Source organism: Photinus pyralis, unplaced genomic scaffold (assembly GCF_008802855.1).
Source record: "Photinus pyralis isolate 1611_PpyrPB1 unplaced genomic scaffold, Ppyr1.3 Ppyr1.4_LG5, whole genome shotgun sequence".
In the NCBI taxonomy this organism is placed as follows: domain Eukaryota; kingdom Metazoa; phylum Arthropoda; class Insecta; order Coleoptera; family Lampyridae; genus Photinus; species Photinus pyralis.
In genome coordinates this window covers 10,433,741-10,456,664 of record NW_022170596.1, presented here as the reverse complement: position 1 = coordinate 10,456,664, position 22,924 = coordinate 10,433,741, and the positions used below count along the sequence as shown (strand labels likewise).

The window sequence follows — 22,924 nt, the reverse complement described above, 5'->3', positions numbered from 1 at the left end:
TGAAGTCAGCTGACCATTTTGAATTGTCCATAATTGTTGTATGGTTGGTTTTGCTGACTTACTTTATAAGGCACAAACGAGCACAAACGCAGCACAAACGATTGCAATTAAACCCGTCGTTTGTGCTTTAATTTCGTGCGTGAAGTCATCTGACCATTTTGAATTGTCCATAATTTTTGTATGGTTGGTTTTGCTGACTTTTGTTATAAGGCACAAACGAGCACAAACGAAGCACAAACGATTGCAATTAAACCCGTCGTTTGTGCTTTAATTTCGTGCGTGAAGTCAGCTGACCATTTTGAATTGTCCATAATTTTTGAATGGTTGGTTTTGCTGACTTACTTTATACGGCACAAACGAGCACAAACGAAGCACAAACGATTAAACTTAAATCCGTTGTTTGTGCTTTTCATGGCCAGCTCACTTCACGGACCGTATTCTAATTAAAAGTCTCTACCTCTTCTACCAACCATATCCCTCCTCCTCGAAATCTTATCGTAATCGGGCGGGTATATTCCCTTATAGCTCAACAACGGATTGTCCGCAGAAGCTGGGATTATTTACCTACTGCATTATTACAGTATTGCATTGAATAGTTTTTATGCAATTATTACACGCGTGATAGAACAATGGGTTTTTGTATTATATTATGTTTGTCTTGAAGGACGGCCTTAAAATTTTATCAAAATTGATGTACACTGGGTGTTCAGATACTTGACGGCAGCTGCTACCTACTACCTGCGATCAATTGAATGCAATGCAGAAACCAACGACCCCGACCGGGACCTCTACAACTTGACTAAGAGGTTCGAGGGGGCGGAGAATATTAAGCGACTAGTGATAAAACAAGATTGGCCCGGAGTTCATGTTTGAAACTTGATATTTACTTTTATTACACCTCAAACTGTCACGAAAAATTCATGCCATACTGTAGCAAATCGCCCAAATTTTCCGAAAATTCTTACATTTTTGGAAAAATATTATAGGTACATAATTGGCCCATGCCACTGATGGTATGGCGTATCGAAATTTCTATTTCTGACTATAAAAATAACTGGTGGAAAAATGTATAGGGTGTAGCAAATCCCTCAAATGATTAACAAAAATGACATCTTTGTGCCGGTATGGCGGCTATGCGGGCCCGTCGCTGCGGTATGGCAGGTTGAATTTCGTGAATGACTGATTGAGTACTTGATGCTCATAAAAAAATGAGCTTGTAGCAAATCACCCAAAAAAAGAAAAAACAATCGACACGTTCAAATGAGTATGGCGGGCTATAAGGCCCACCGGAAAAGTATGGCGTTTCGTTTCCGTAATTTGTTTTGTCACCGACTACCACAAAATCCAAAGAATTTTGTGTAGCAAATTGTCCAAAATCATTAAATTTTCCGACATGTTTAAACAATCGTCACGCAATAACGGCCCCACTCCCAGAGAGTTAGCACCATTTTCGTTTTGAGGAGTACTTAATTAAACCTTTGAATGGTCGCCATACTTGTAGCAAATCACACCACAAAAAGTGTCACCATCTCCCGGTCTATGTACCTATACTCGCATTTCATGATATGAAATAAAAAATAGACCAAACAGAATATATCTCTCTTAAGTTCATATTACCTACATTACAACAGAGCATTATCGTCAATGGGTTCTTATGCCAGACGTTTTATTATTTTATTTATTTATTATCTCTCTCTTGTTCTGGGCCCTCAACAGGTTTCCGCCCAATTACAGAGTGACCCGCATAATGCTTTTTAGAGGTGTCTCTGCAGAAGGTCTAATTCTCATCTCTGCCACAGATGAAAAATTCACCTCAACCCAGGTTGGAACACCCGACCTCCGGATTTATAGCCCAACTCTCTACCACTGAACCTCCATTGTAAGCTAAATGCCTAGTTAACGTTTTCTTGGAACGTGCTTAAGTCGTCCACAAACAAATGCCCACTAAAAGGGATTAAATTTCTTTGGGATGCGCTAAATGAGTCAGTACCTTACATACCTAGTTTCTACGACTGGCCTGCAGAGAGTGGAAATGAACCACCACTGAAATTTTGCGTCTTATTCAGTTTCATCAATAAATTTATTTGTTATTTAAAATCTCATCTTTTTAAATTTTTATGTCTTTTTTGCGAAATTTTTGTCGTAATTGCATTTTTTATTTTGCATTTTCGCTGATTTTTAACGTCATTAACATTCTAGCACTATTTATAAGTATGTGCTGTATTTAGTTTCTTGCACCATTAATAAATTATTAACACGTTTCTCTTCTGCAATTAAAAAAAACTATATTCTAATTGATTTTCGAGAAACGAATACTTTAAAATGAAGCAAAAAAATTGGCCGGTAACCTATGCAATTACACCTGGTCCGTAAGTACCCAGTCCGCCCCTGCGCAAAGGGCACTGTGCATGCTGATCGATTAGGCTCAATTTTTGAAATTGTGTTTTATATTGTTAAAGCTATGCGCATATTGAATTTCATGCAATTCGGTTCATAACTAACGGAGGTGTCAAAAGGGCCTACTTTATTTTTTGGTCTACATACCAATTCACGAACTCCGATCTACAAATTTGATAAAGAATCCACCTGCAAAATTTCATCGTAATCGGTCCATTCGTTTATGACTTATCGTGCTAACGGACGGACGGACAGACGGTCAGACACCGCAAAATTATAAACTCGCTAGGAGTTCGTTAATAACTGTTTTACGAGTATAATGACATGATAGTCAATTTAGAAATAGAATATTGGATTTAGATAATACAGAGGCTGATGTAATCCTGCAAAATTTTCGCTAGTTCTTCGATTCGTAGATATCCTTCATGAGGTTGCAATGAATTATAATTATAGGTCTATAATCTAATTCATTTATTTAATTATAAAGGTTTAAAAATGAAATGGTTAGTACTTTAGTAGGTAGTACAAAAAGTTGCTCACGAGCATGAAATGGAATACGCCGCAGCCCGGAATTATTAAAATAAATGCACTGTTGAACGAAATGTTTTTACCAAACTATTTACAGCTTTATTTACAAATTTTTGCTAAGGTGCGCTAAGAACTTATACCATTTTCAAATTTTTGAGATCTAAGTGCATATAGTAGAATTCGGTGCTACATCCTAGATACTCATATAGGATGTAGCAAAGACACAACTATTCTTTCCAATTTTTTGAAAATTCCTAACCGAAGACGGCGCATGCCTAAACGAGGGTGCAAAGAAAATTGCGATAATTTTTGACATTCCCTATTCAATTTCGTACAAGGTCAATTTATTATTTTTAGAGAAAATAGGTATTTTTACTTATTTGGGAAGATAAAGCACTTGGTAATACAATTAATTACAACGAAATTAATCGCGGTAAACGTCAGCAACCGAGAAAGCGGAATATGAATTGAATACAAATGCTAAAAACCCAGTTCTATAAATTACAGATATCAAATTACAGCGATCGTCCTCGGTATATTATTATCTCGACAGTTGCGCCTTATCTGTTTATTTTTACGTTCGAATATGGTAGGTAGCGGAATCTTGTGGTGGATAGCGACACTATTCTAATATTGCGGGCGGTGCGGGGAGTGATTTCCAAATTCTTCAATGTAAACACCACCAAAAATACCATAAACAAATAAACAAATTAGTTAAGACCAAATTAAATAATAAAATGCAGCACGAGTTCCTTTGATTTCTTTAGAGTTCCCTTGATTTCCTCGGAGTTTCTGTGATTTCCTTGGAATTCCTCCTGAATACCTACACATGGAATTCCTTGGAATTCTTAGCTTTCCTAGGAGTTCCTCCGGAATTCCTATGATTTCCCATAGATTTCCTCAAACGTGTACACTGATTTCCCATCGCGGTTTACCCCTCGATGTGACTACTGAGCCCTACACCACGACAAAGTGTACTCCATGGTAGAGCACCACTTACGGTAGTTATAGTTCATCACGAAATATTTTAAACTATTTACGCTGGGGTGATGTTTTTATAATTGTCAGGACTGTGACGTCACAGACGCCGCCATGACACAGAACAGCGTTTTGGCGCTAGAATAAAAATATACAATTAAATTGCATAAATTTGCAATAATATGATTTATTTTGCTGAAATATCATATTTTAAAGTTATAGTAGAGGTATACGAACAGTTATAACTGGTTTTAAAAAATTTGTCATCTACCCTATTGACCATTAGGGTCCGATTGCTCTTCTGGGGCAGGTATTCGCTTACTCGCCTCGCCCAGAATTCAAGACGGAATATAGAATATTACTATGTATTACATTAATTGACCTTATTTCTTATTCCATATTTGTAAAAAACGTGGAGGTTGAGAGTCAAGTGGGCCCTCGAGATTTGAGTGCAGGAACTACCATGTACCGGAAGACTATTTTCGAATATTTGACCGGCACAATCCAATATGCATCGAGCACAACTCGTTACAGTAGTGTTGGAATTTGTACGTTAAAAAAACCGGGGGGTTGAGAGTCAAATTGGGACCCGAGATTTAAACGCAGGAACTACCGTGTACCGTAAAACTATTGTCGAATATTTGAACGGCACAATCCAATATGCAGTGAGCACAATTGATTGACCTTATTTAGAATTCCATATTCGTAAAAAACGTGGGGGCTGAGAGTCAAGTTGGCGCCCGAGATTTGAGTGCAGGAACTACCGTATACCGGAAGACTATTTTCAAATATTTGGCCGGCACAATCCAATATGCATCGAGCACAACTCGTTAAAGTAGTAATGAAATTTGTACATTAAAAAAACCGGGGGGCTGGGAGTCAAATTGGCCCCCGCATTTCAATTAAAAAAAATAGATTTGCCAGATCAGCACAAATTAAAATCGAATCAGCACAATTTAGCACAACCCTAGCACTATATAAAAATGGTCATTACACATTTTTTTTTTAATTGCGGGGGCTAACTTGATGGAGCTTTTTGTTTAGCTTAAGTGAACCGCTTATATGTAACACCGCTCGAACGTGTATTTATTGAACCTGCCTCGTATGTACCCAAATAACAATTAGGTACAACTCAACAGGAACTATATTATAAAAACTTTTTGATTTTTGAGCTCGACTTCCAACACTGTGCAATTTGACAATTCAGAACAATTTACTAAATTCTTAATCACCAACTCTTTTTTAACTGCTATCACACAACCCCCACTAGCCCTACCAAAATTAAAAGTCAGCAAGTTCATTTATGACTGCTCTGCGATGAACTCTCTTCCATTGTCACATTGGAGAATGTAAGGAGCAACTATTATACAAAAAATGTCTAATAGATTGTAAGGTACCCCCGTAACCCTTTTACATTTCAAAGGTGGTGAATTGGTTACGAAGTTGTGAGCTGTACCTACCAATGGCTGTACTGAAAAACTATGTTTATAGGTCTACCTAATGGAAGTATTGCTTCAATGTGTAAAACTAAAAATGTACCTACGTTCCACTCCTCTTGCGATTGTGCATTTCAGGGCACAAATGGAACTCTTGTAGTAAAGTTTCTTAACTTTTAAGCTCATTTGTTATTACCCTAATCTTATCGTGTGAAGATGATTGGCATTCTTGAAACTGTGTGCTAATGACATGGCTTTCTTACTCCCCCACTTAATCATCGTCTGTATGAATTATTATAAATAGCTGGTAGAAGTTGTAAAGTATGTTAAATATCGTCAAAATTACCTCATCCTTATTCCCAATAGCGATATTTTGATTGTCCTCACATGCGTGATTATACGCGTAGGAGGCATAGTGGACAATCAACAAATTGATGGTAGGTAAATTTGTATTGTTACTCGATTGTTACATAAGTAAGAACAAAGTAGGGAGATATAAAAAAGTTTGCGAAACAATTTCTCTGCCGTTCTTAGAGAAGAATGACAACTCGTTTCCCAAATGCGAAGGCCGCGTAGATTGATATAGCTTCTTGCAGGTACTTGAACATCACACTTTCAACTTACTGTGACCAGGAATATCGACCAGGAAAATGGCAAACCGCAACTCGCTTATAGTCCTCGTCTTACTATTTTCTACTGTGGCGAATGCTACAGATACGAATTACGCGAAAATAATAAGCTATGAAAATTCGAACCACGACCCCAACAACTACCACTTCAAGTAAGTACAGATTCTTTTATTTTACTTCGAACTTAACTGATCGTTTTAAAGATACGAAACAAGTGACGGTACTGCTCGAGAAGAGTCCGGGTATGTTGTAACAGTAAATGGCAAGAATATTCTGACGGTACGCGGTAAATACTCCTATACTGGAACGGACAATGTTCAGTATGTCGTTATGTATGTCGCCGACGAGAAAGGTTACAGAATTGAAAAGATGGATCGGGTACCTGCACCTCCAGTAATGCTTCACTCACCAATTGCACCAGTTTTGAGTATAAGCAGTAATGCTATAAAAAGCTTGCAGGGAGGTCTTGGTTAAAGCTGTGGTTTAATTCTGCTGTTAGCAAAACGTGTTTATGGTAACACAACTAACAGAATATAAAAAAAACAGAAAAAAAAAAACGCCGGAGTAAATGATAAATGAGGTTCTAACAAAATTGTTTTATATTTTCATTCTTTCTTGGAATAAAAGCTTTACTTTGCAATAGTTGCCTTTTATTAACAGATGCCTAAGCAGTCGAATATAATATATGGCCTTGGTAAAATTGACATCATACGAGGGCGTTTTTTTTAAGGTCGGTATATATAAACAAATTGTCTCGTATAGTCAAATAACTGCAGCGAGTGCAGTAGGTAAGTTGGGACTTTGACGTATTTTGTACGGATCCAGAACATTAGACAGCTTTGAAAGAATTTTTTGCTACGAAAACTGAATGAACTTCACTTAGAGCATCGTGTGATTATGAAAGTTCCTCAGAAAAAGGAAAATAGTGCGAAAGTTGTCTACGAAAGAATGACCCAGGTGTACCGTACAACTTATTTGTTGTTGTTGTTGGAGATTGGGTGACAAGAACTGAGAAAACCAAGGGACGTGTTGAACATAATTTGTTGTCTAATCGAACAATGAAGATCCCAGTGGTTGCAAAAAAGCTGGAGTGCGTGAGAGTACCTATACCTACAATATTCAAGATTAAACACCAAAAAAGGACATGAAAAAAGTAGTGTCTGCTCCATGGATTACCCAATGCTTCATGCCGAAGAAGAAACTGGCGAAGAAAGAAATTTGGACACTTTGGCGAACGATGGCAGTTATGTTTCGCAAATTGTCACAGACCACCGAAAGTAAGTGAGGAATAAATGCAAAAAAGGATTTTCTATTTCCACCCTCAAGGTAACTTTTGGAAAAAGGTAATCAAGTCTTCGTACGCTGGAGGGTATAGACCCCCTCGTATACATTTTTTCACAAGGGCGCCCATAACCTTCAAGGCCCTCATACTACACCTTTTCCACTTTTATTCGAGAAACTATCAAGTTAATTTGAGAAAGTATCAATATTGTATTTGAGAATAGTAGAATGTATTTGAGAAAACAACAAATGTAGTTCAGAATAGTGATTTGTATTTGAGAAGGTATCAAATAAATTTGAGAGTAGTAATAAATTGTATCCAAGAAATGGTAAAATGCATTTGAGAATCAATTGAAAATGAGAAAAACAAAATCACATGTATAACATAGCCTGATGCTGTTGCGGGACTACATACAGTAGCGGAATTAGAAAAATTTGATTTTTATTATAATTCATTAGGAATAATATTACATTCTGAAATACAATAAAATTAAATGATACTTTCTCAAATACAATTGACTGTTCTCAAATACATTTGATGTTTTCTCAAATCCAACTGACTATCCTCATCTACTTTGACGTTTTCTCAAATACGAGTAACAATTCTCAAATACAATTTACAACTTCTCGAATAAAAGTGGAAAAGGTGTAGTATTATGGAATGTCCAAATTCTTTTATGTTTATTATTGATACAGATACAAATATTAAATATAACAAAAGACTACGTCTATAGATCAAAATAATTTTATGGGAAATTAAAACATTTACTTCAACACTTCCCCTCAAACTCTAAACGTCGGCGCTATTGCTAGTAGCCTAGATCCTTCACTCAACGCTAGTAGTGCAATTTCGCTAAAAAGACTGTTTAGCCATACAATGCCTTTAGCTGCTTCACTGATGCCTCTGTCACTGTGGTAGATAGAGAAACAACACTCTTCTACTTCCTGCTCGCCCACACGATAGCACCTCCACAAAATTTGAAAAACACGCCGCTGGCAGACCGTCTCGTATGAGGGTGGCTTGCAAAATCCGCGTCGCTGTACGACTCCAATTCCTTAAATCGAGTGTCAACACCTTTGTATTGGATCCCCATCATCCCTTTGTATGCCAATTACATACAAGTTTATTATTCGTTCCCTGCGACATATACTGATTTTACTGTTGAAATAATAAATAACAAACTTAGTTGATTTGCAGCTACCGCTATGACTTCTGCATCAAAGGAGTTCAATGGCACCCTGTATAAATAAAAAATTCAGTCAAGATTAAAAAAATTAGAATAAATATCAAAGTGTGCAGGGTAAATTTTCGAAAAACTTAATTATATAAAATTAATTAGCATACAAAATCCTAAATTAATATCACAAGTGAGCGGGTAGGTGCATTTTTATATAATCTCTGAACACATTATTGCTGTAAAACACCACATTATGCAAAAAGAGTTAATAAATTGTATCCTGGAAGTATGCAACGCCAAAAAACAGTTTCCGGGAGTGTATCCCATAATTAGGTAAACAAAACGTAGGTACTTCCCTATATTAGTGGCTAGTGGATTTTTTAAATTTTACTTTCACTGCTGTCTCCTGTTAATCAATTTACCTACTTGAAACAAAGCAGAATAGTTTGGTCGATTGAATTCCAGTCAATGCCAATGTTGGCCGTTTAACGACAGTTTTGCCAGAAACACTCGAACAGATCAATTTTAGTTTTGAGAGGCACATCTAAACTAAAGTAATATTATTGACATAACTTCAACCCTGAGAAGGGGGTGAATTGCACCCCAACACTTTTAAATGAGAAGGGGTGGTAAACGTTATAGTTCGAAAGGAATGTTCATTCTGGTTCAGCACTGTTTTTATTTTTGAAATCCGATCACGCGTTTAGGGCGTTGTGCGCGGGTGCACCATCCTGTAGAAACCAACAGTTTCCAGATTTTGGTTTATTTGTGTGCAGTACATCGTTGCATTCGTATTAAAATTAGCACCATTGCGCCAGGTCATTTCCTAAGAGTACCTACCATAATAATAATAATAATAATAATAATAATGCCACACCAGTGCTTACATACTCTTTTGGGATTATACGTTGGACAAATACAGATTTAGAACAAATACAGAGAAACACACGTACACTATTAACAAAACACCATATACATCACCCTCACTCCTCTACTATACGACTTTACCTTCATCGTTCGGAAGGAGGTAGAGGACTTACAGACATAAAACTATTGCACCAAACACAAATACACAATTTACGACAATACTTTTATAACAAATCAGATACTTCAGTTTTACACAAAACAGTAACATATGCAGATAAATCTTACACACCACTTAATCTACACGAAACTAATATACTCCCACCCACATCCAAACTTACATACATCACAAATAACATACAAATATGGAACCAAAAGCCTTTACATGGACGATTTCCACAAGAGGTTAGCCAGGGTTGTGTTGATTCTATAGCAACGCACAGTTGGTTGTCTGAATGTGATATCTTCCCGGAGACTGAGGGTTTCATGTTAGCAATACAAGACCAGGTTATTAACACACGTAACTATAAAAAACACATACATAAAGACAAAACAGTGACAAATGATTCTTGCCGACTCTGTTCACAAACATCAGAAACAATCCAACATATAATATCGGCATGCACACGACTCGCACAAACTGAATACAAACATCGACATGATCAGGTAGCTAAAATCATACATTAAAAATTAGCACTTAAACACAATCTCATAACAGATACGACACCATACTACAAATACACGCCACAGATCATACTTGAAAACAACACACACAAATTATATTGGGACAGGACACTACTCACAGACAAAACTAGCCACAATAATAGACCAGATATTACACTTATAGATAAAACGCAAAAATCCATTTGTATTATAGACATTGCCATACCCAACACTAACAACTTAACTAAAACACATGCAGAAAAACACCGCAAATACACCGATATAGCTATCGAGCTTAAGACGCAATGGAGAATGAAATCTACTGTTATACCTAGTTCCCATTATTCTTAGTGCTACCGGAGTTATACCAAAGACAATACACCACAATTTACAACTATTAGGTTTAGACAAAAACACATACAAACATTTACAAAAAGCAGTCATTATCAACACATGCCATATTGTTCGTAAATTTCTAAACATAACACAAGATACTACATACACAAATGATCCACAACGTATACATGTAAACAACAGTACTCGCTCACAACACGGTACACAACATACTTTAATATCTCAACCTCTAACCCAAACAAACACACAAATACAACTTACCGAGCAAACAAGTACAACAAATGATACAATATATACTACAATCAGAGATTCACCTCTGAAGCAAACCACATTATCACGACCCATTAGTATTCAACCCAAACGCAAAAGCCTAAACAGCACTTTAGACTCACAACATGACACACAACATACTGTAATATCTCCACCCTTAACTCAACCAACCACACAAACACAACTTCCTGAACAAACAAACGCAATAAATACAAGTAACGCAACATGCACTACAAAGACGCCCTCACTCAATAAAGTTACACGGCCTAGCACAGCTAACAAACACAATACTCTTTCTTCTCAGAAACACACCACGTTATCACAACCCACTCGTACTCAACCCAAACGCAACAACCTTAACAGCACTACTAGCTCACAAAATACTGTAATATCTCCACGAATAACCCAAGCAACCACACAAATACAACCTCAAGAACAAAGAAACACAATAAATACAAGTAACGCAACATGCACTACAAAAACAGGTCCACCCAATAAAATTACACGTCTTAGCACACTTAAAAAACACAATACTCCTTTTTCTCAGAAACAACTCACTCGTATTCAACCGAAACGCAACAACCTTAAAAGCACTACAGGCTCACAAAATACTGTAATGTCTCCACCAATAACCCAAGCAACAACACAGATACAACCTCAAGAACAAAGAAACACCATAAATACAAGTAACGCAACATGCACTACAAAGACAGGTCCATCCAATAAAGTTACACGCCCTAGCACAGTTAAAAAACACAATACTCGTTCTTCTCAGAAACAACCCACTCGTATACAACCGAAGCGCAAAAACCTTAACAGCACCACAGGCTCACAAAGTACTGCAATATCTCCACCAAAAACCCAAGCAACCTCACAAATACGACCTCAGGAACAAATAAACATAAATACAATTAAAAAACACAAAACTCCTTCTTCACAGAAACACACCACGTTATCACAACCCACTCGTATTCAACCCAAACGCAAAGCCAAAGAAACACTTACACGATAAACTCCATTTAATAAAATTACAGGAATTATTATAATGATTTTTTTTGTTTTGTTTTGTTTTCCTCTTTCCTGATAGCGTTGGCTATTGTGCCCATCAATAGGTATGTTGGTAAGTACGAATTACATACTATCCCTAGATGTCCAATGTACGTGTGTGATTTTTTCTTTTAAGGACCCTACATAACTTCACCAGACAGACACAGACACTAATCGTCACTTGATTTTAATCCGTGCGATTAGTTAACCAGGCTAGACCTGAGTTCTCACAAGAAACACCGACCATAATAATAATAATTTATTGCCATAAGTTTTACATTTTGTAAACATTAGCATTGTCAGAGAAAAAATAAAGATTATACGAAATAAAGATTATACGAAATGGGCGTTGTATAGGGTTAGTCGTGTTAAATAAAGTTTCAACTCATATTTAAAACGATGCGTTGGCATTATTTTTTTAAGTGACAGTGGTAGCATATTATATGCTTTAATGGCGGATTAATAAGGTCCTTTCTCAAATGATGCAGTTCTATGTAGAGGAATTCTCAAATCTTTGTTGGTACGAGTCAGCATTGCGTCATATGTTTCAGCGTTAGTAGTAAACAAAGAGGGATTTTTTTTTACAAACATTACTAGGGAGTATACATATAATGCAGGAACAGTCATTATGCCCAATGCAGTAAAATGTGTTCTAGCAGATGATAGTGGTTTTGCGCCAGAAATAGCTCTTATTATCTGCTTTTGAGCGATAAATATTTGCTGAGAGTGACTACTAGAGCCCCAGAACATAATGCCATACAGTATGTGGCACTGAACGTACGAAAAATAAAACATTTTAATACCATTTATAGAGATTTGAGTCCTAAGACGCCTTATAAGGTAACAGATTGAACTTAGTTTGCGCCTAAGCTGATTGCAGTACGCTGACCATTTCAGTTGAGAATCTAATGTAACTCCAAGAAACTTTGTTTCATTGCTTTGTGGTACCGTTTTGTCACCATTGCGCACATACAATGACCACGCATTATTTTTACCATACACCGATAATACTGTCTTTTTGTGATTTAATTCTAAGGAATTATTCCTACACCATTGGTCCATTTTATAGACAATATGAGATGCTCGGGAGGATAGTTGGCAAACATTGGGCGCCGATATTATACATGAAGTGTCATCAGCAAATTGATAGACTGACGTTACGGGGAGTGAATGACTAAGATCATTGGTATAGAGTACGAATAGAATGGGACCGAGTATCGACCCTTGGGGTACTCCATGGTTAATGGTCAACGGTGATGAGTAAGCAGTTTGTAAATTACTGTCAACAGTATGCGTAAAACACACTCTTAAAGTTCTGTTTTCTAAATAGGATTTAATTAATTTAAGTCCATTTCCTCTAAAACCGTATCTTTCTAATTTTGATAACAGTACACCGTGGTTCAGAGTATCGAACGCCTTACATAAGTCGAAATAAATGGCCGCGACACATTGACGTCTGTCTAATTCATTTAATATATGAGATATGGAATGAAAAATTGCGTTATGAGTTGTGGAGTTCGGTATAAATCCAAATTGTGACGCAGAAATGATCTTATTCCTTAACAGAAATTTCAGCATTCTTTCAAATATTACCTTTTCAAATATTTTTGAAAATACAGAAGGAACTGACAATAAACGATAGTTGTTGATGTCACCCATGTTTCCTTTTTTGTGTAGCGGAATAGTTTTTGAACTACTTTTTACCATCGTGGGAAATTCAGCTGTAGAGAGGCATACATTTACCAATTCACTTAAAGGTGCAGATATGTAAGGGGCTGCCGCTTTTACAATTTTGGTGGGAATTTCATCTAAACCTGTTGATTGTTTATTTGGAAGGCAGGTAATTACATTAAGAATTTCACGTGGGGTAGTTGGATAGAAGTAAATAGTTTCATTCGTGGACACAATGTCTTTCACGGTGTGAGTCTGAATATGCGCAGGAATACGTAGTTCTGCAAATTTATTAGCAAACGCATTGACTATCGTTTGGGGACCAGTAATTAAAGTTTGACCAATTTGAAGTTCTATTTGATTGTGATTATTGGATTTTCTTATGATGCCATTAATTATGTTCCAAGCTACTTTAGATTTATTTTTATTGGCCATAGCCATCTGTGATTCGTTTACAGAGATTTTATAATTATTTATGAATGCACAGTATTTCTTTTTTTCTGAAAGATATTTTTGTTTAACTAGTTCAATATGCGTTGTTTTATACAGGCGATAGAGATCTTTAATGTAATTAGTCCACGGTGTTAAATTATTTGGCATCCAGTTATTTGCACGAAGTTTAATAAGTCTTCTTTTTTTTGGAAATGAAAGGTCAAAATGGTAATAATATATATTATAGAATGCTTCATACTTAGCATTAACACAATTACTGCCTAGCATGTCCTTCCAGTTCTCAGTAGATATTTTAGATAAGAATAAAGTCACATTGTCTGACGTGTAAAGGCGCTTACAAATATAGGTATTATTGCTTGACACTGATGCTTTTAATTCCATTACTTGAGCATAATGATCGGATAAGGTACAGTCTATAACATGACAGCTTAGTATATCATTATGAGAAATATTAGTGAACATGTGATCAATACAAGTGGACGTTTCAGCTGTGACTCGAGTTGGTTGGTTGACATACGATTGCATTCCATAAGAATTGAAAATTTCAAATAACCTCATGGTTTGAGAATTTTCTACACATGTATTGATATTCCAATCACCACACGCAATCATTAGTTCAGAAATTTTGTAAGCTTCGAACAAGACAGAATTAACAATATTAAAAAATAAGTCAAAATTGGCTTTAATGTTAGTTGGTGATCTGTAAAAGCATATTAGTACATATTGATCAGTTGTCCCGCAAATTTTGATAACACAATATTCACAAATTTGTTCTACAGGAGCAGTTTTGAGTTTAACCTCAGTGCACTGGAGATTTTGGCGGCAGTAGATAGCAACTCCACCACCTTTCAGTGATGTACGTAGATACTTACTCAGTAAGCGATAATTAGATAGTGCAATTCTAGGAAATTCGGCATTACACCCATATTCAGTGAAGCATACCACAGATGGTTGGAGGCCATTAATGTAGACATCAACAGCGTTGATCTTGTTGGAAATATATTGGATGTTGACATGGAATAATTTAAATGTTGGGAGGACGGATTTTTCAGCATCCACTATCCTGGTAGTATGAGATACAGCGAAACTTAGGTTAGTTGGCGAGGGGTCCGATTTATAAAAAAAAAAGTATTCACACATGTTCCAGTAGGCCAAGTCGCTGGTAACAAAAACTGATCTTTGAGCTCTGGCAAAATAGAGATATTAAAGGAAGAGTACGTGTCAGGATGCTTTGATGTTAATTTTTCAACTTGTGCTGAGTGTATACCCTTGTTTTTAAGGTGATGAGTAACTTGTTCAGCATTAGTAGTTGGATCTAGGCGTGACACATGATAATTCAATCTTTTAACAATTCCTTTAATGGAACAATTTGTATCACAGGATCCAGTAGCATTGCATTGAATTGAAAAATGTCCCAAGGTGTTGGTGTGCCACTGACATTAAAGGAAAGAATGATAAACTGTTAATTCGAGGAAGTTCAAATGTACCTTACGGAAGTTGTTTATGCAATTTATATAACTGGAAACTATTGTTAAAAAGATGTTTCTGTGGGCGATAGGTGACTTCTTAGATGATGTAATCATGTTATCTAATTAGGCAGATGACCCCCGCGTAGACAAATCGACGTGACAACTTGCGTGTAGGTAATTCCTCTGCGAGTGCGACACTTTGGCAGAGAAACATAATAAGGTATGGAAGTTACAGGTCCCCCTGTCTGATACAACTTGAATAATGACTTTCTTCGAAAATTTCATTTCCTAGTGCGATTGATTTTCTTAATTAATCTTACGAGCAGAGTTGGTAAGGACAGCATAGAAACGTGACAGCGTTCTACGGATACCAGTGCAAATAATTATAAAATCATAGCAGGAAATTGGTCTTTTTTGTTTAAATTAATTTAGGTATAACTTAGTTGCAAAAACCTTGTATTTAATTACGCAAGGAGAAACGCCCCATTAAAAGTGGCAATAAGTATATTATGTAAATTAGAATTTTCAAGCATTTGTTACAGAACACGATTTTAAAACTTTTCAGTATTCGAAGTGTACCATCGACCAATCGACAGTAGTAGTGCAAAGAACAATGCTGGTCTACAATATCGAGAGGATTGTCGATATATATGTATATTATTTTGCATTTTTTTGTTCTATTTATCATGTTATGTTGTTTCTGCACGTTTTATTGTTAGTTTGACGAGCGCAAGTGTTGTCTACACGTTATCGCAATATAGTATCTTTATCTTTTTATCTTTATCAGTATCCTGGAATAGCAGAAAGGGTGCCATAGCATAAAATCGCAACCACGCTTTCCAGACTTGACCATTTTGTTTCATTCAAATTATCCGTGAAAGAAATTAAATTGTGTATATTTTTCTGCATCTTCTACTGTATCTATCTATTTGCAGGGGATCACGATCAGGCAACACTAAGGCACCCCAAAGGTCCATTGTGCCTGCACCCTTTCTTTCGCAACTAGGTTCGGAGCCCGTTCTTTCCATTAAAGGATAGGCATAGGACCATGTTAGGCTAACTTGCTTCATCCTCCCCGGTCTGTATCTGGAGTCCCTTCCCTTCCGAGTCGTATGCGAGATTACCAAGAGCCTGCTCCGTACTCCGTCGAGGTATCCTGATATATGATTACGCAGTATTTTTCCTAAGAACTGTGTACTTTTAGGGCTGTAATTCGTCACTAACAGTTTTTGAGTTTTCTTGTAAGTTTTCGTCGTTATTTCTTTTGGATTACTTTTTACCTTCTACCTTCCTGGATTTTACTTAGGAGTCCTAAGTTAGGACCCACGTCGTACGTGGATGATTTATCAGTTTTATGACTCGCCATATTTTCGCAAAAGTGACGAACGCGTGGATGTCTCTACATTACCAACTTGTGAAATTCTAACGTGATTAGACATTGGACATTGGGCATTGGACTTTGGAGATTGGACATGGACATTGGATAGATCTCGATGATCGTTCGATATTCAGTTGTAGCGGATTTTTTTTGTATTCAAATTGAAGAGTAGCAAATAGGAATAAAAGTAGGTACCTAATATCTTCAGGAAGATGTCGTAGTAAGTATAGGGAACCTTCCAAAATAAAAAAAATAAAGCTTTTAATCAACTGCTGCAAGCAAAAATGACAAAGGAAACAATATAAATTCATTAATCCTTTCAATTTTATTTCCTGCATAAATTATCAGACAATTGTTTATGATTATTATAAGGCGTGGTGTTCGCGCTCAAAACTTAGGTGCTCGTAGAAATCTACTAAACTTGTCCAGGTCATTATTTACTTTTCACCTGCACCAGATGTTTTGAAATGTTGACCATTATTGACTAAACATTAATTTGACTCTGTAATAAACCTTCAAGTGCAAAAGAGAACATAATTTGCATTGTTTTAGTAAGTTTTTGGTGTACATTTGGGACGCTCGTCCATGCAGGAATAAATTAAACTTATTAACATTTTCGAATTGAAATATTCATTTACGTTACTAAATCACTTTATAAATAATATGTTAAATAAATATTTAATACTGCTATTAGCTCATTCATGACGAAATGCGTAGGTATAACTTTGATTCTGCGGAATGTTAATCTAATTACACAAAGGTATCTTTTTCAGTGGGTTACTTTACAGTTTATAGGAAGATTCCATAGAAATAGTGCGAAACCTATTTTCGAAGTGTAGTTCCGAAGATTTTTCTTTATTAAAATGTGCACTGAACAGTGTCACACTAACACAAAATGAAATTTGGGAATTCTTTTACTCCAATTTTGCATCATTAGATGAAATTATGTATTCAAAAAGTGTTGCCTTCGTCTAACTGGGTATTTTCCTGATTGTTAGGCGTTTTAGGAAATGATTACGTTCGAAAGTGTGACACAGAACAATTTACCCAAACAAACACTGAGATGAATTTGCATCATACTCCGTGGTAAGCATTCAATAGGACTTTGAATGACAAGTTCTACCTTTCGGCTAGGTCGTGTAAGTTGACATTGGCATGTTGATCTCGAATTCCCACCTCAAAGGTATAAATAGGTAACTCCAGGTTACGTATTCTTCGTTGGTATTGTGTTGGTGCACGTCCTTTCGATTAAAACCAAAGCATGAAGTGTGTAAGTTTTCAAACACTGTGCCAATTTTTCGGCTTTTACTGTGTTTTCTTCAATTTATTGTAGGTTACACTATTGTCTTTCGTGATTTACATTGTGACCGCCAAACCAGTTCACGATCAAGATGCAAGGATAACGGATTTTCAACAATCAAATGATTGGAAGGGTAACTACGAAATTGGGTAAGTTACCATTATGTGTTATACCGATTATCTGGTAGACTGAAATGCGAAGCAAGGTCTTCCAGAACTTCTTTTAAATGTTAATGCAACCCAAAATTTATAATGAAAAATTACACACCTAACTTCCTCTATAGACTACTTGTTACTTCCAAAGCAACTCTAAAAATTTGCATAATTATAATGTTTATAAAGTGAGCCTGGGTCTCGTAGTTTCATAACAAGCATTTCTTGCAGGTGCCATAGGCTTTCAGTTAATACGTTTCTTCTATGATTTTTAACCTAAAATTGACGCTATCATAACCTTTTTCCCATCTAATGAATTTCTTCACCATCTACTTATATAACGTGTACGGTGTACCTATGTTGCACAGATAACCTTCATCTCTTGCTCTAGAAGAATGATAGTTTTTTTAAAAGTCCACGGCTAACTAGATATCTCGTTGAAACCATTTTTTTTACATTTGTATCCCAATGCAGGAAGGTAATTATGTACCTAATAATATTACATTGTGATCGAATTTTTCATGCCAATTATTATACTCCGAGTTATACTCTTTGCCATAACGATGCAGTAATGCTAATGATGAACTATGGTTTCTCTTTCCATTAGCACGAACACATATTATTATTATGTTTGCTGTATAATTAGATACTAAATTACACCTCAGAATTCTTTAGGAAACCTATACCTACTTATTTTACTTACAAGTGCATCCCCTTAGTTAAAACATAGAGGATTGTATTTCCTCTATGGTTAAAATCAATTTTGTCGGCAGGCACCTAGGTAGGCACTTACAAAGAGAAAGTGATAGGATTCATTGAGACTCATCCAAAGGTACCATATTCTAGTACATTGTTTCTTGTTTTTGTGATATACTCTTGGCTTGGCCATTCGGCCGTTTGTTTCTCACTCGAGAACGCGAAGCAATCTGGTTTTTGGAAAATTCTCCTTTGAGAAAACGAGCCCTCCATGAAATAACTTTTAAAAACTTTTTAAGAATTCGCCAGCACGAATATTTCTCCTGAAGAAATTTTCAAAACGTTTGCCCTCAAAACTTGATTACCAGATAAATTGACATCAAGAATACTCGACTATACTAGCTATATACTTAATTCTATCTAGGAGATGAATCTAAAAGAAAAATTCGACTCAAATGATCAGTGCTATTAAATATGAGCCAAGTCAGAAGTCGAGTTTACTAATTCGCACTGGTTTAATCAGGTAAATTACGACTTGAGATTATTTGCATTCTTTATCTGAAATCTCATTAGGAGAGCCGTAGGAATATTCGATCCGGAAAATTATTCGTATTCCGTAATATTTGTTTGCGGTATTTGTATTACTCCCAAAGCCCAGGTGTATTCATTCATGAAACACATCCGGAAATTCCCACCCGGAAAAACTCTAGGTATTCTTGGAATATCCGTCCTAAAAAGAACTTTCGAAAAATTCGCTCTAAAGAAAAATAGTCTTGGGAAATTTATGAAGGAATGCTCGTCCTCTGATGAATTTATCTTTGAACGAATTTTCCAAAAAGGATTAATTTACTGTTTGGAGAAAAGTCTTCCGAGTGTGTTTTTGTAAACAGATTTCTTCGATGAAAAATTGTTCATAGGAAATCCCAGGGGTGAGCTTTTCTAGGACGACTATTCCGAGTAAAGATAAACCTAAAGGCGATTTCTTGGGGACTGGTATTTCTGGGACAAATGTGCTTGGCGTAGAATTTTTCCACAGCGAGAAATGACTTCTTTGGGGACGAATATTCCAAATGCTAATAAACTTAGAAATGGGGAGGCGATTTATTAGCGTTATTTGTGAGCGTGGAGTAAATGTTACAAGCGCGAGTTCTCCATGGACGAATGTTCGGAGCATGTGTTTTCTGCAGGAGCGTGTATGTCGGAGTTGATCTTGGAGTTGACTATTCTGGGATTAACATTTTTCGATAGGGATTATTTGTGAGCAGGTGTACCTGGCGTACAATTCTTTCAACCAGTTTTTCCAGGACGAACTTTCGAATCCGAATTTAGAGGAACGCGTTTTTGCTAATTAACTTGCATTGAACTTTCTTGGGACGTCTTTCGAAAATGAATATTCCCAACGCGAATTTTTGAGGATGAATTTGTCAGAGGTGCATTTTTTGAAGGAAATCTTAGAGACGAATTTTTCGGAAACGAATATTCAGAAATGTCAATGAAAGTGGAAGCGATTTCGTGGGAACGGGTATTTAGAAAACGAGTCTAAGTGATCGAATTCATTGGAGTGAATTTTGCGAGAGCGAACTTTCCAAGAGCGAATTTTCGGAGAATGAGTTTTACGGGCGAATATTCCAGGAACATACGTGGCAGCGTTAAGTCTGGGAAAAGTGTAGGTACACATGGACTATAATTTTTCCAGAACAAACGTGAAGTTTCAGAAGGAAATTTCGAAGCACGCGTTTATATAAATCTTGCGAAAAGAATCTGAGAAAGAAATTTTTAGGGCGAATGTACCGGAGAATTTTTTAGATAGAGATTAATTTTTCGGGGGCAAATGGACTGGCCTGGGCGGGTGCCGATTTTCTAGAAATGGACATTACGAGACCGTTCTTCGTAGGCGTGTATTGAATGTTGCAAGGAATGGCTGAATTTTCGGAGAATTATTCTTCTACAGGCGAATATTTCAGGAGCGTGCATGTTGGGGTTGAATATTCTAGCGTTCGAATTTTTTGAAGGGAATTATTTCTTGGGAGAGAGAATTTTCGCAATGCAGAAGGGAGTTTTTTGGAGACAAATTTGCGAATATTGCGAAACGAATTAACGTATACTGAATTTTTTGGGAACAAGTCTTCAGGGAGCCAATTTTCCCAGTGCAAATTTGCGGAAGGAGAATTTTCCAGAAATGAGGTATTCGAGGAGGAATTTGGAAATATAGTTGGGGTCAATTTTTTTTAACGCGAGTCTTCGTGGCTCTGAAGTGAATTTCGGGAGTGCGAATTTTTCATGGGCCAATTTTCGGGGAATGAATTTTTTGCAACCAAATATTCCAGAAACGTTCATGTCAGTTTTGAACATACTGGAAACGGAATTTTGTAGGAGGAATCATTTCTAGGGCAAGTGTACAGTGCATACCTGAGGTAGAATTTTATGACTGCCGGAGGAGAATTTTTCAGAAGAAATCCCAGAGCTTTTCGGGGATGAATTTTCCGAATGCAATAAATTAAACTAGTCAGAGAATTTTCCATGGGCGAACGGAGAACGAGATGTAGGTGTTAGATATCATGAAATGTACATTTTTCCATTGCATGGGGATAGAAATTTTTACAGAACTGGATGGCGAATTCCCAGAGAATCGTTTTGTAAATTTTGCGAAACAAATTAGGTAACTTGCATTGAGTTTTCTTGGGGACAAGTCTTCCTTGTGGAAGTTTTCCCAGAGCGAATTTTTTAGGACGAATTTGTTAGGAAATCCCAAGACAAGTTTTTCGGGGGCGAATGTCCCGAGATTCCCTAGGAACGGATTCTCGTGGACGAATTTTATAAGAATTTTGGGCAAATTTTAGGTGAATAGTTGGGAGCGGGCATGTTGATCCGAATTTGGAGGGAATATTTCTGGAACAAGTATAGGTACCTGATGGGGTTCAAAACGGGGTTTGTGGGGGAGAATTTTTCATAAGTGAAGAGAGACTTTTAATTGTATTGTAAATGTAATTGAAAGTTGGAAATTATGTCTAGTCTTTATTTTTGTAAAGTAATTAAAATTAGAATAAGAAATAAGTACTTTTATTTATTTGTGTAACACGAATGTGTTTTTAGTTTCAGAACAAGCAACGGAATAGTCCAACATCAAATTGGCGAATTAAAGAAAGTTGCCGACGACAAACCACCGGTCAACGTACTGCACGGCTATTTCTTTTTCGTCGCCCCCGACAACACCACCCATGAAGTACGCTACGTTTCCGATCAATTCGGTTATCGTGCCGAAGTAATCAGCCCAAGCACATTCCTTGACAATTTTAAGGATGCACCGACTGTTGCAAGAGGGAAAACGATCGAAGAACCCGCTGTCACCGAGACACCCGACGACCAAGAAAACTCTACGCCTGTTGCTCCACAAATCGAAGACAGAGTAGACGAAAATTCCAAAAACAGAAAAAACGTGGACGGTGGTTTGTCATTTCCAGACAGAATAGGCACACCCGCCATCATCTCTCTTCAAGGTCCTCCAGGCAAATAATTTATGCAAATCAAACAATTCGAAGACTGAAGATTATAGTGCAAATTTGTTAATTTAAATTCTGTGATGGTTCGGACACTTATTTGTTTATTACTTACTTTAGGAAATACAGTGTAGTAAATTAATTGGCATAAAATAATGTCCTTTGAGTTTATACGATTATTGCACATCTCCATTACTCACAAGACAACCTACATTGCTTTTCAGGAAGACCTTAGACTCAATTAATGAGAACTCAATAATAGAGCTTTATTAAAACTATCAACTTATAAAGATTCCAGCCCATAAGCAACAATAAAAAAATTATGAATTTGCATGTGATTGTTATAATTTAAATTGCCATCTAATTATAAGGGGGTATTATTATTATTATTATTATCTTGTGGCTGGATGGACCAAGTGAAAAATCTTTTACAATTAAACCAACGCAACGGTCTGAAATGTCTTGTTTGCTAGTTCTCAAACGCCCGGATTTCTCCTTTAATTTGTTTGTCAGCAACCATATCACACAAAAGGACGAGCTGTGCTATTTCAAAATCTAGTGCGAGTATTTAAAATTAATAAAATTAATATTAATTTTAAATACTACTTTGCAGTTTGTAATAAATTCTTAACATTGCACCCAATTTGGAAAATGTTCTGACAAATCCATAAATTTTAAAAAGT

At 36.4% G+C, this 22,924-nt stretch overlaps 3 protein-coding genes across 3 annotated transcripts in view; all 3 read left to right on the top strand.

Annotated features, from left to right (window-relative positions):
- LOC116170142 overlaps window positions 1–752 on the top strand; it is a 10,013-nt gene extending 9,261 nt beyond the window's left edge. Inside the window, exon 5 of the mRNA XM_031486331.1 lies at window positions 711–752. Coding sequence (XP_031342191.1) covers window positions 711–752 — 42 coding nt within the window. The remainder of the gene's footprint in view (window positions 1–710) is intronic.
- Window positions 753–5,676: 4,924 nt separating this feature from the next.
- LOC116172489 (endocuticle structural glycoprotein ABD-5-like) lies at window positions 5,677–6,608 on the top strand. Its single transcript, XM_031489711.1, has 3 exons — window positions 5,677–5,776; window positions 5,936–6,120; window positions 6,172–6,608. Exons 2-3 carry the CDS (start codon window positions 5,990–5,992, stop codon window positions 6,440–6,442), a joined length of 402 nt encoding a protein of 133 aa, XP_031345571.1. The 5' UTR covers window positions 5,677–5,776; window positions 5,936–5,989; the 3' UTR covers window positions 6,443–6,608.
- An 11,103-nt stretch (window positions 6,609–17,711) lies between these two features.
- Window positions 17,712–22,574, top strand: LOC116172543. The gene is made up of 3 exons (XM_031489776.1): window positions 17,712–17,866; window positions 17,930–18,045; window positions 21,838–22,574. Exons 1-3 carry the CDS (start codon window positions 17,858–17,860, stop codon window positions 22,256–22,258), a joined length of 546 nt encoding a protein of 181 aa, XP_031345636.1. The 5' UTR covers window positions 17,712–17,857; the 3' UTR covers window positions 22,259–22,574.
- Window positions 22,575–22,924: the final 350 nt, after the last annotated feature.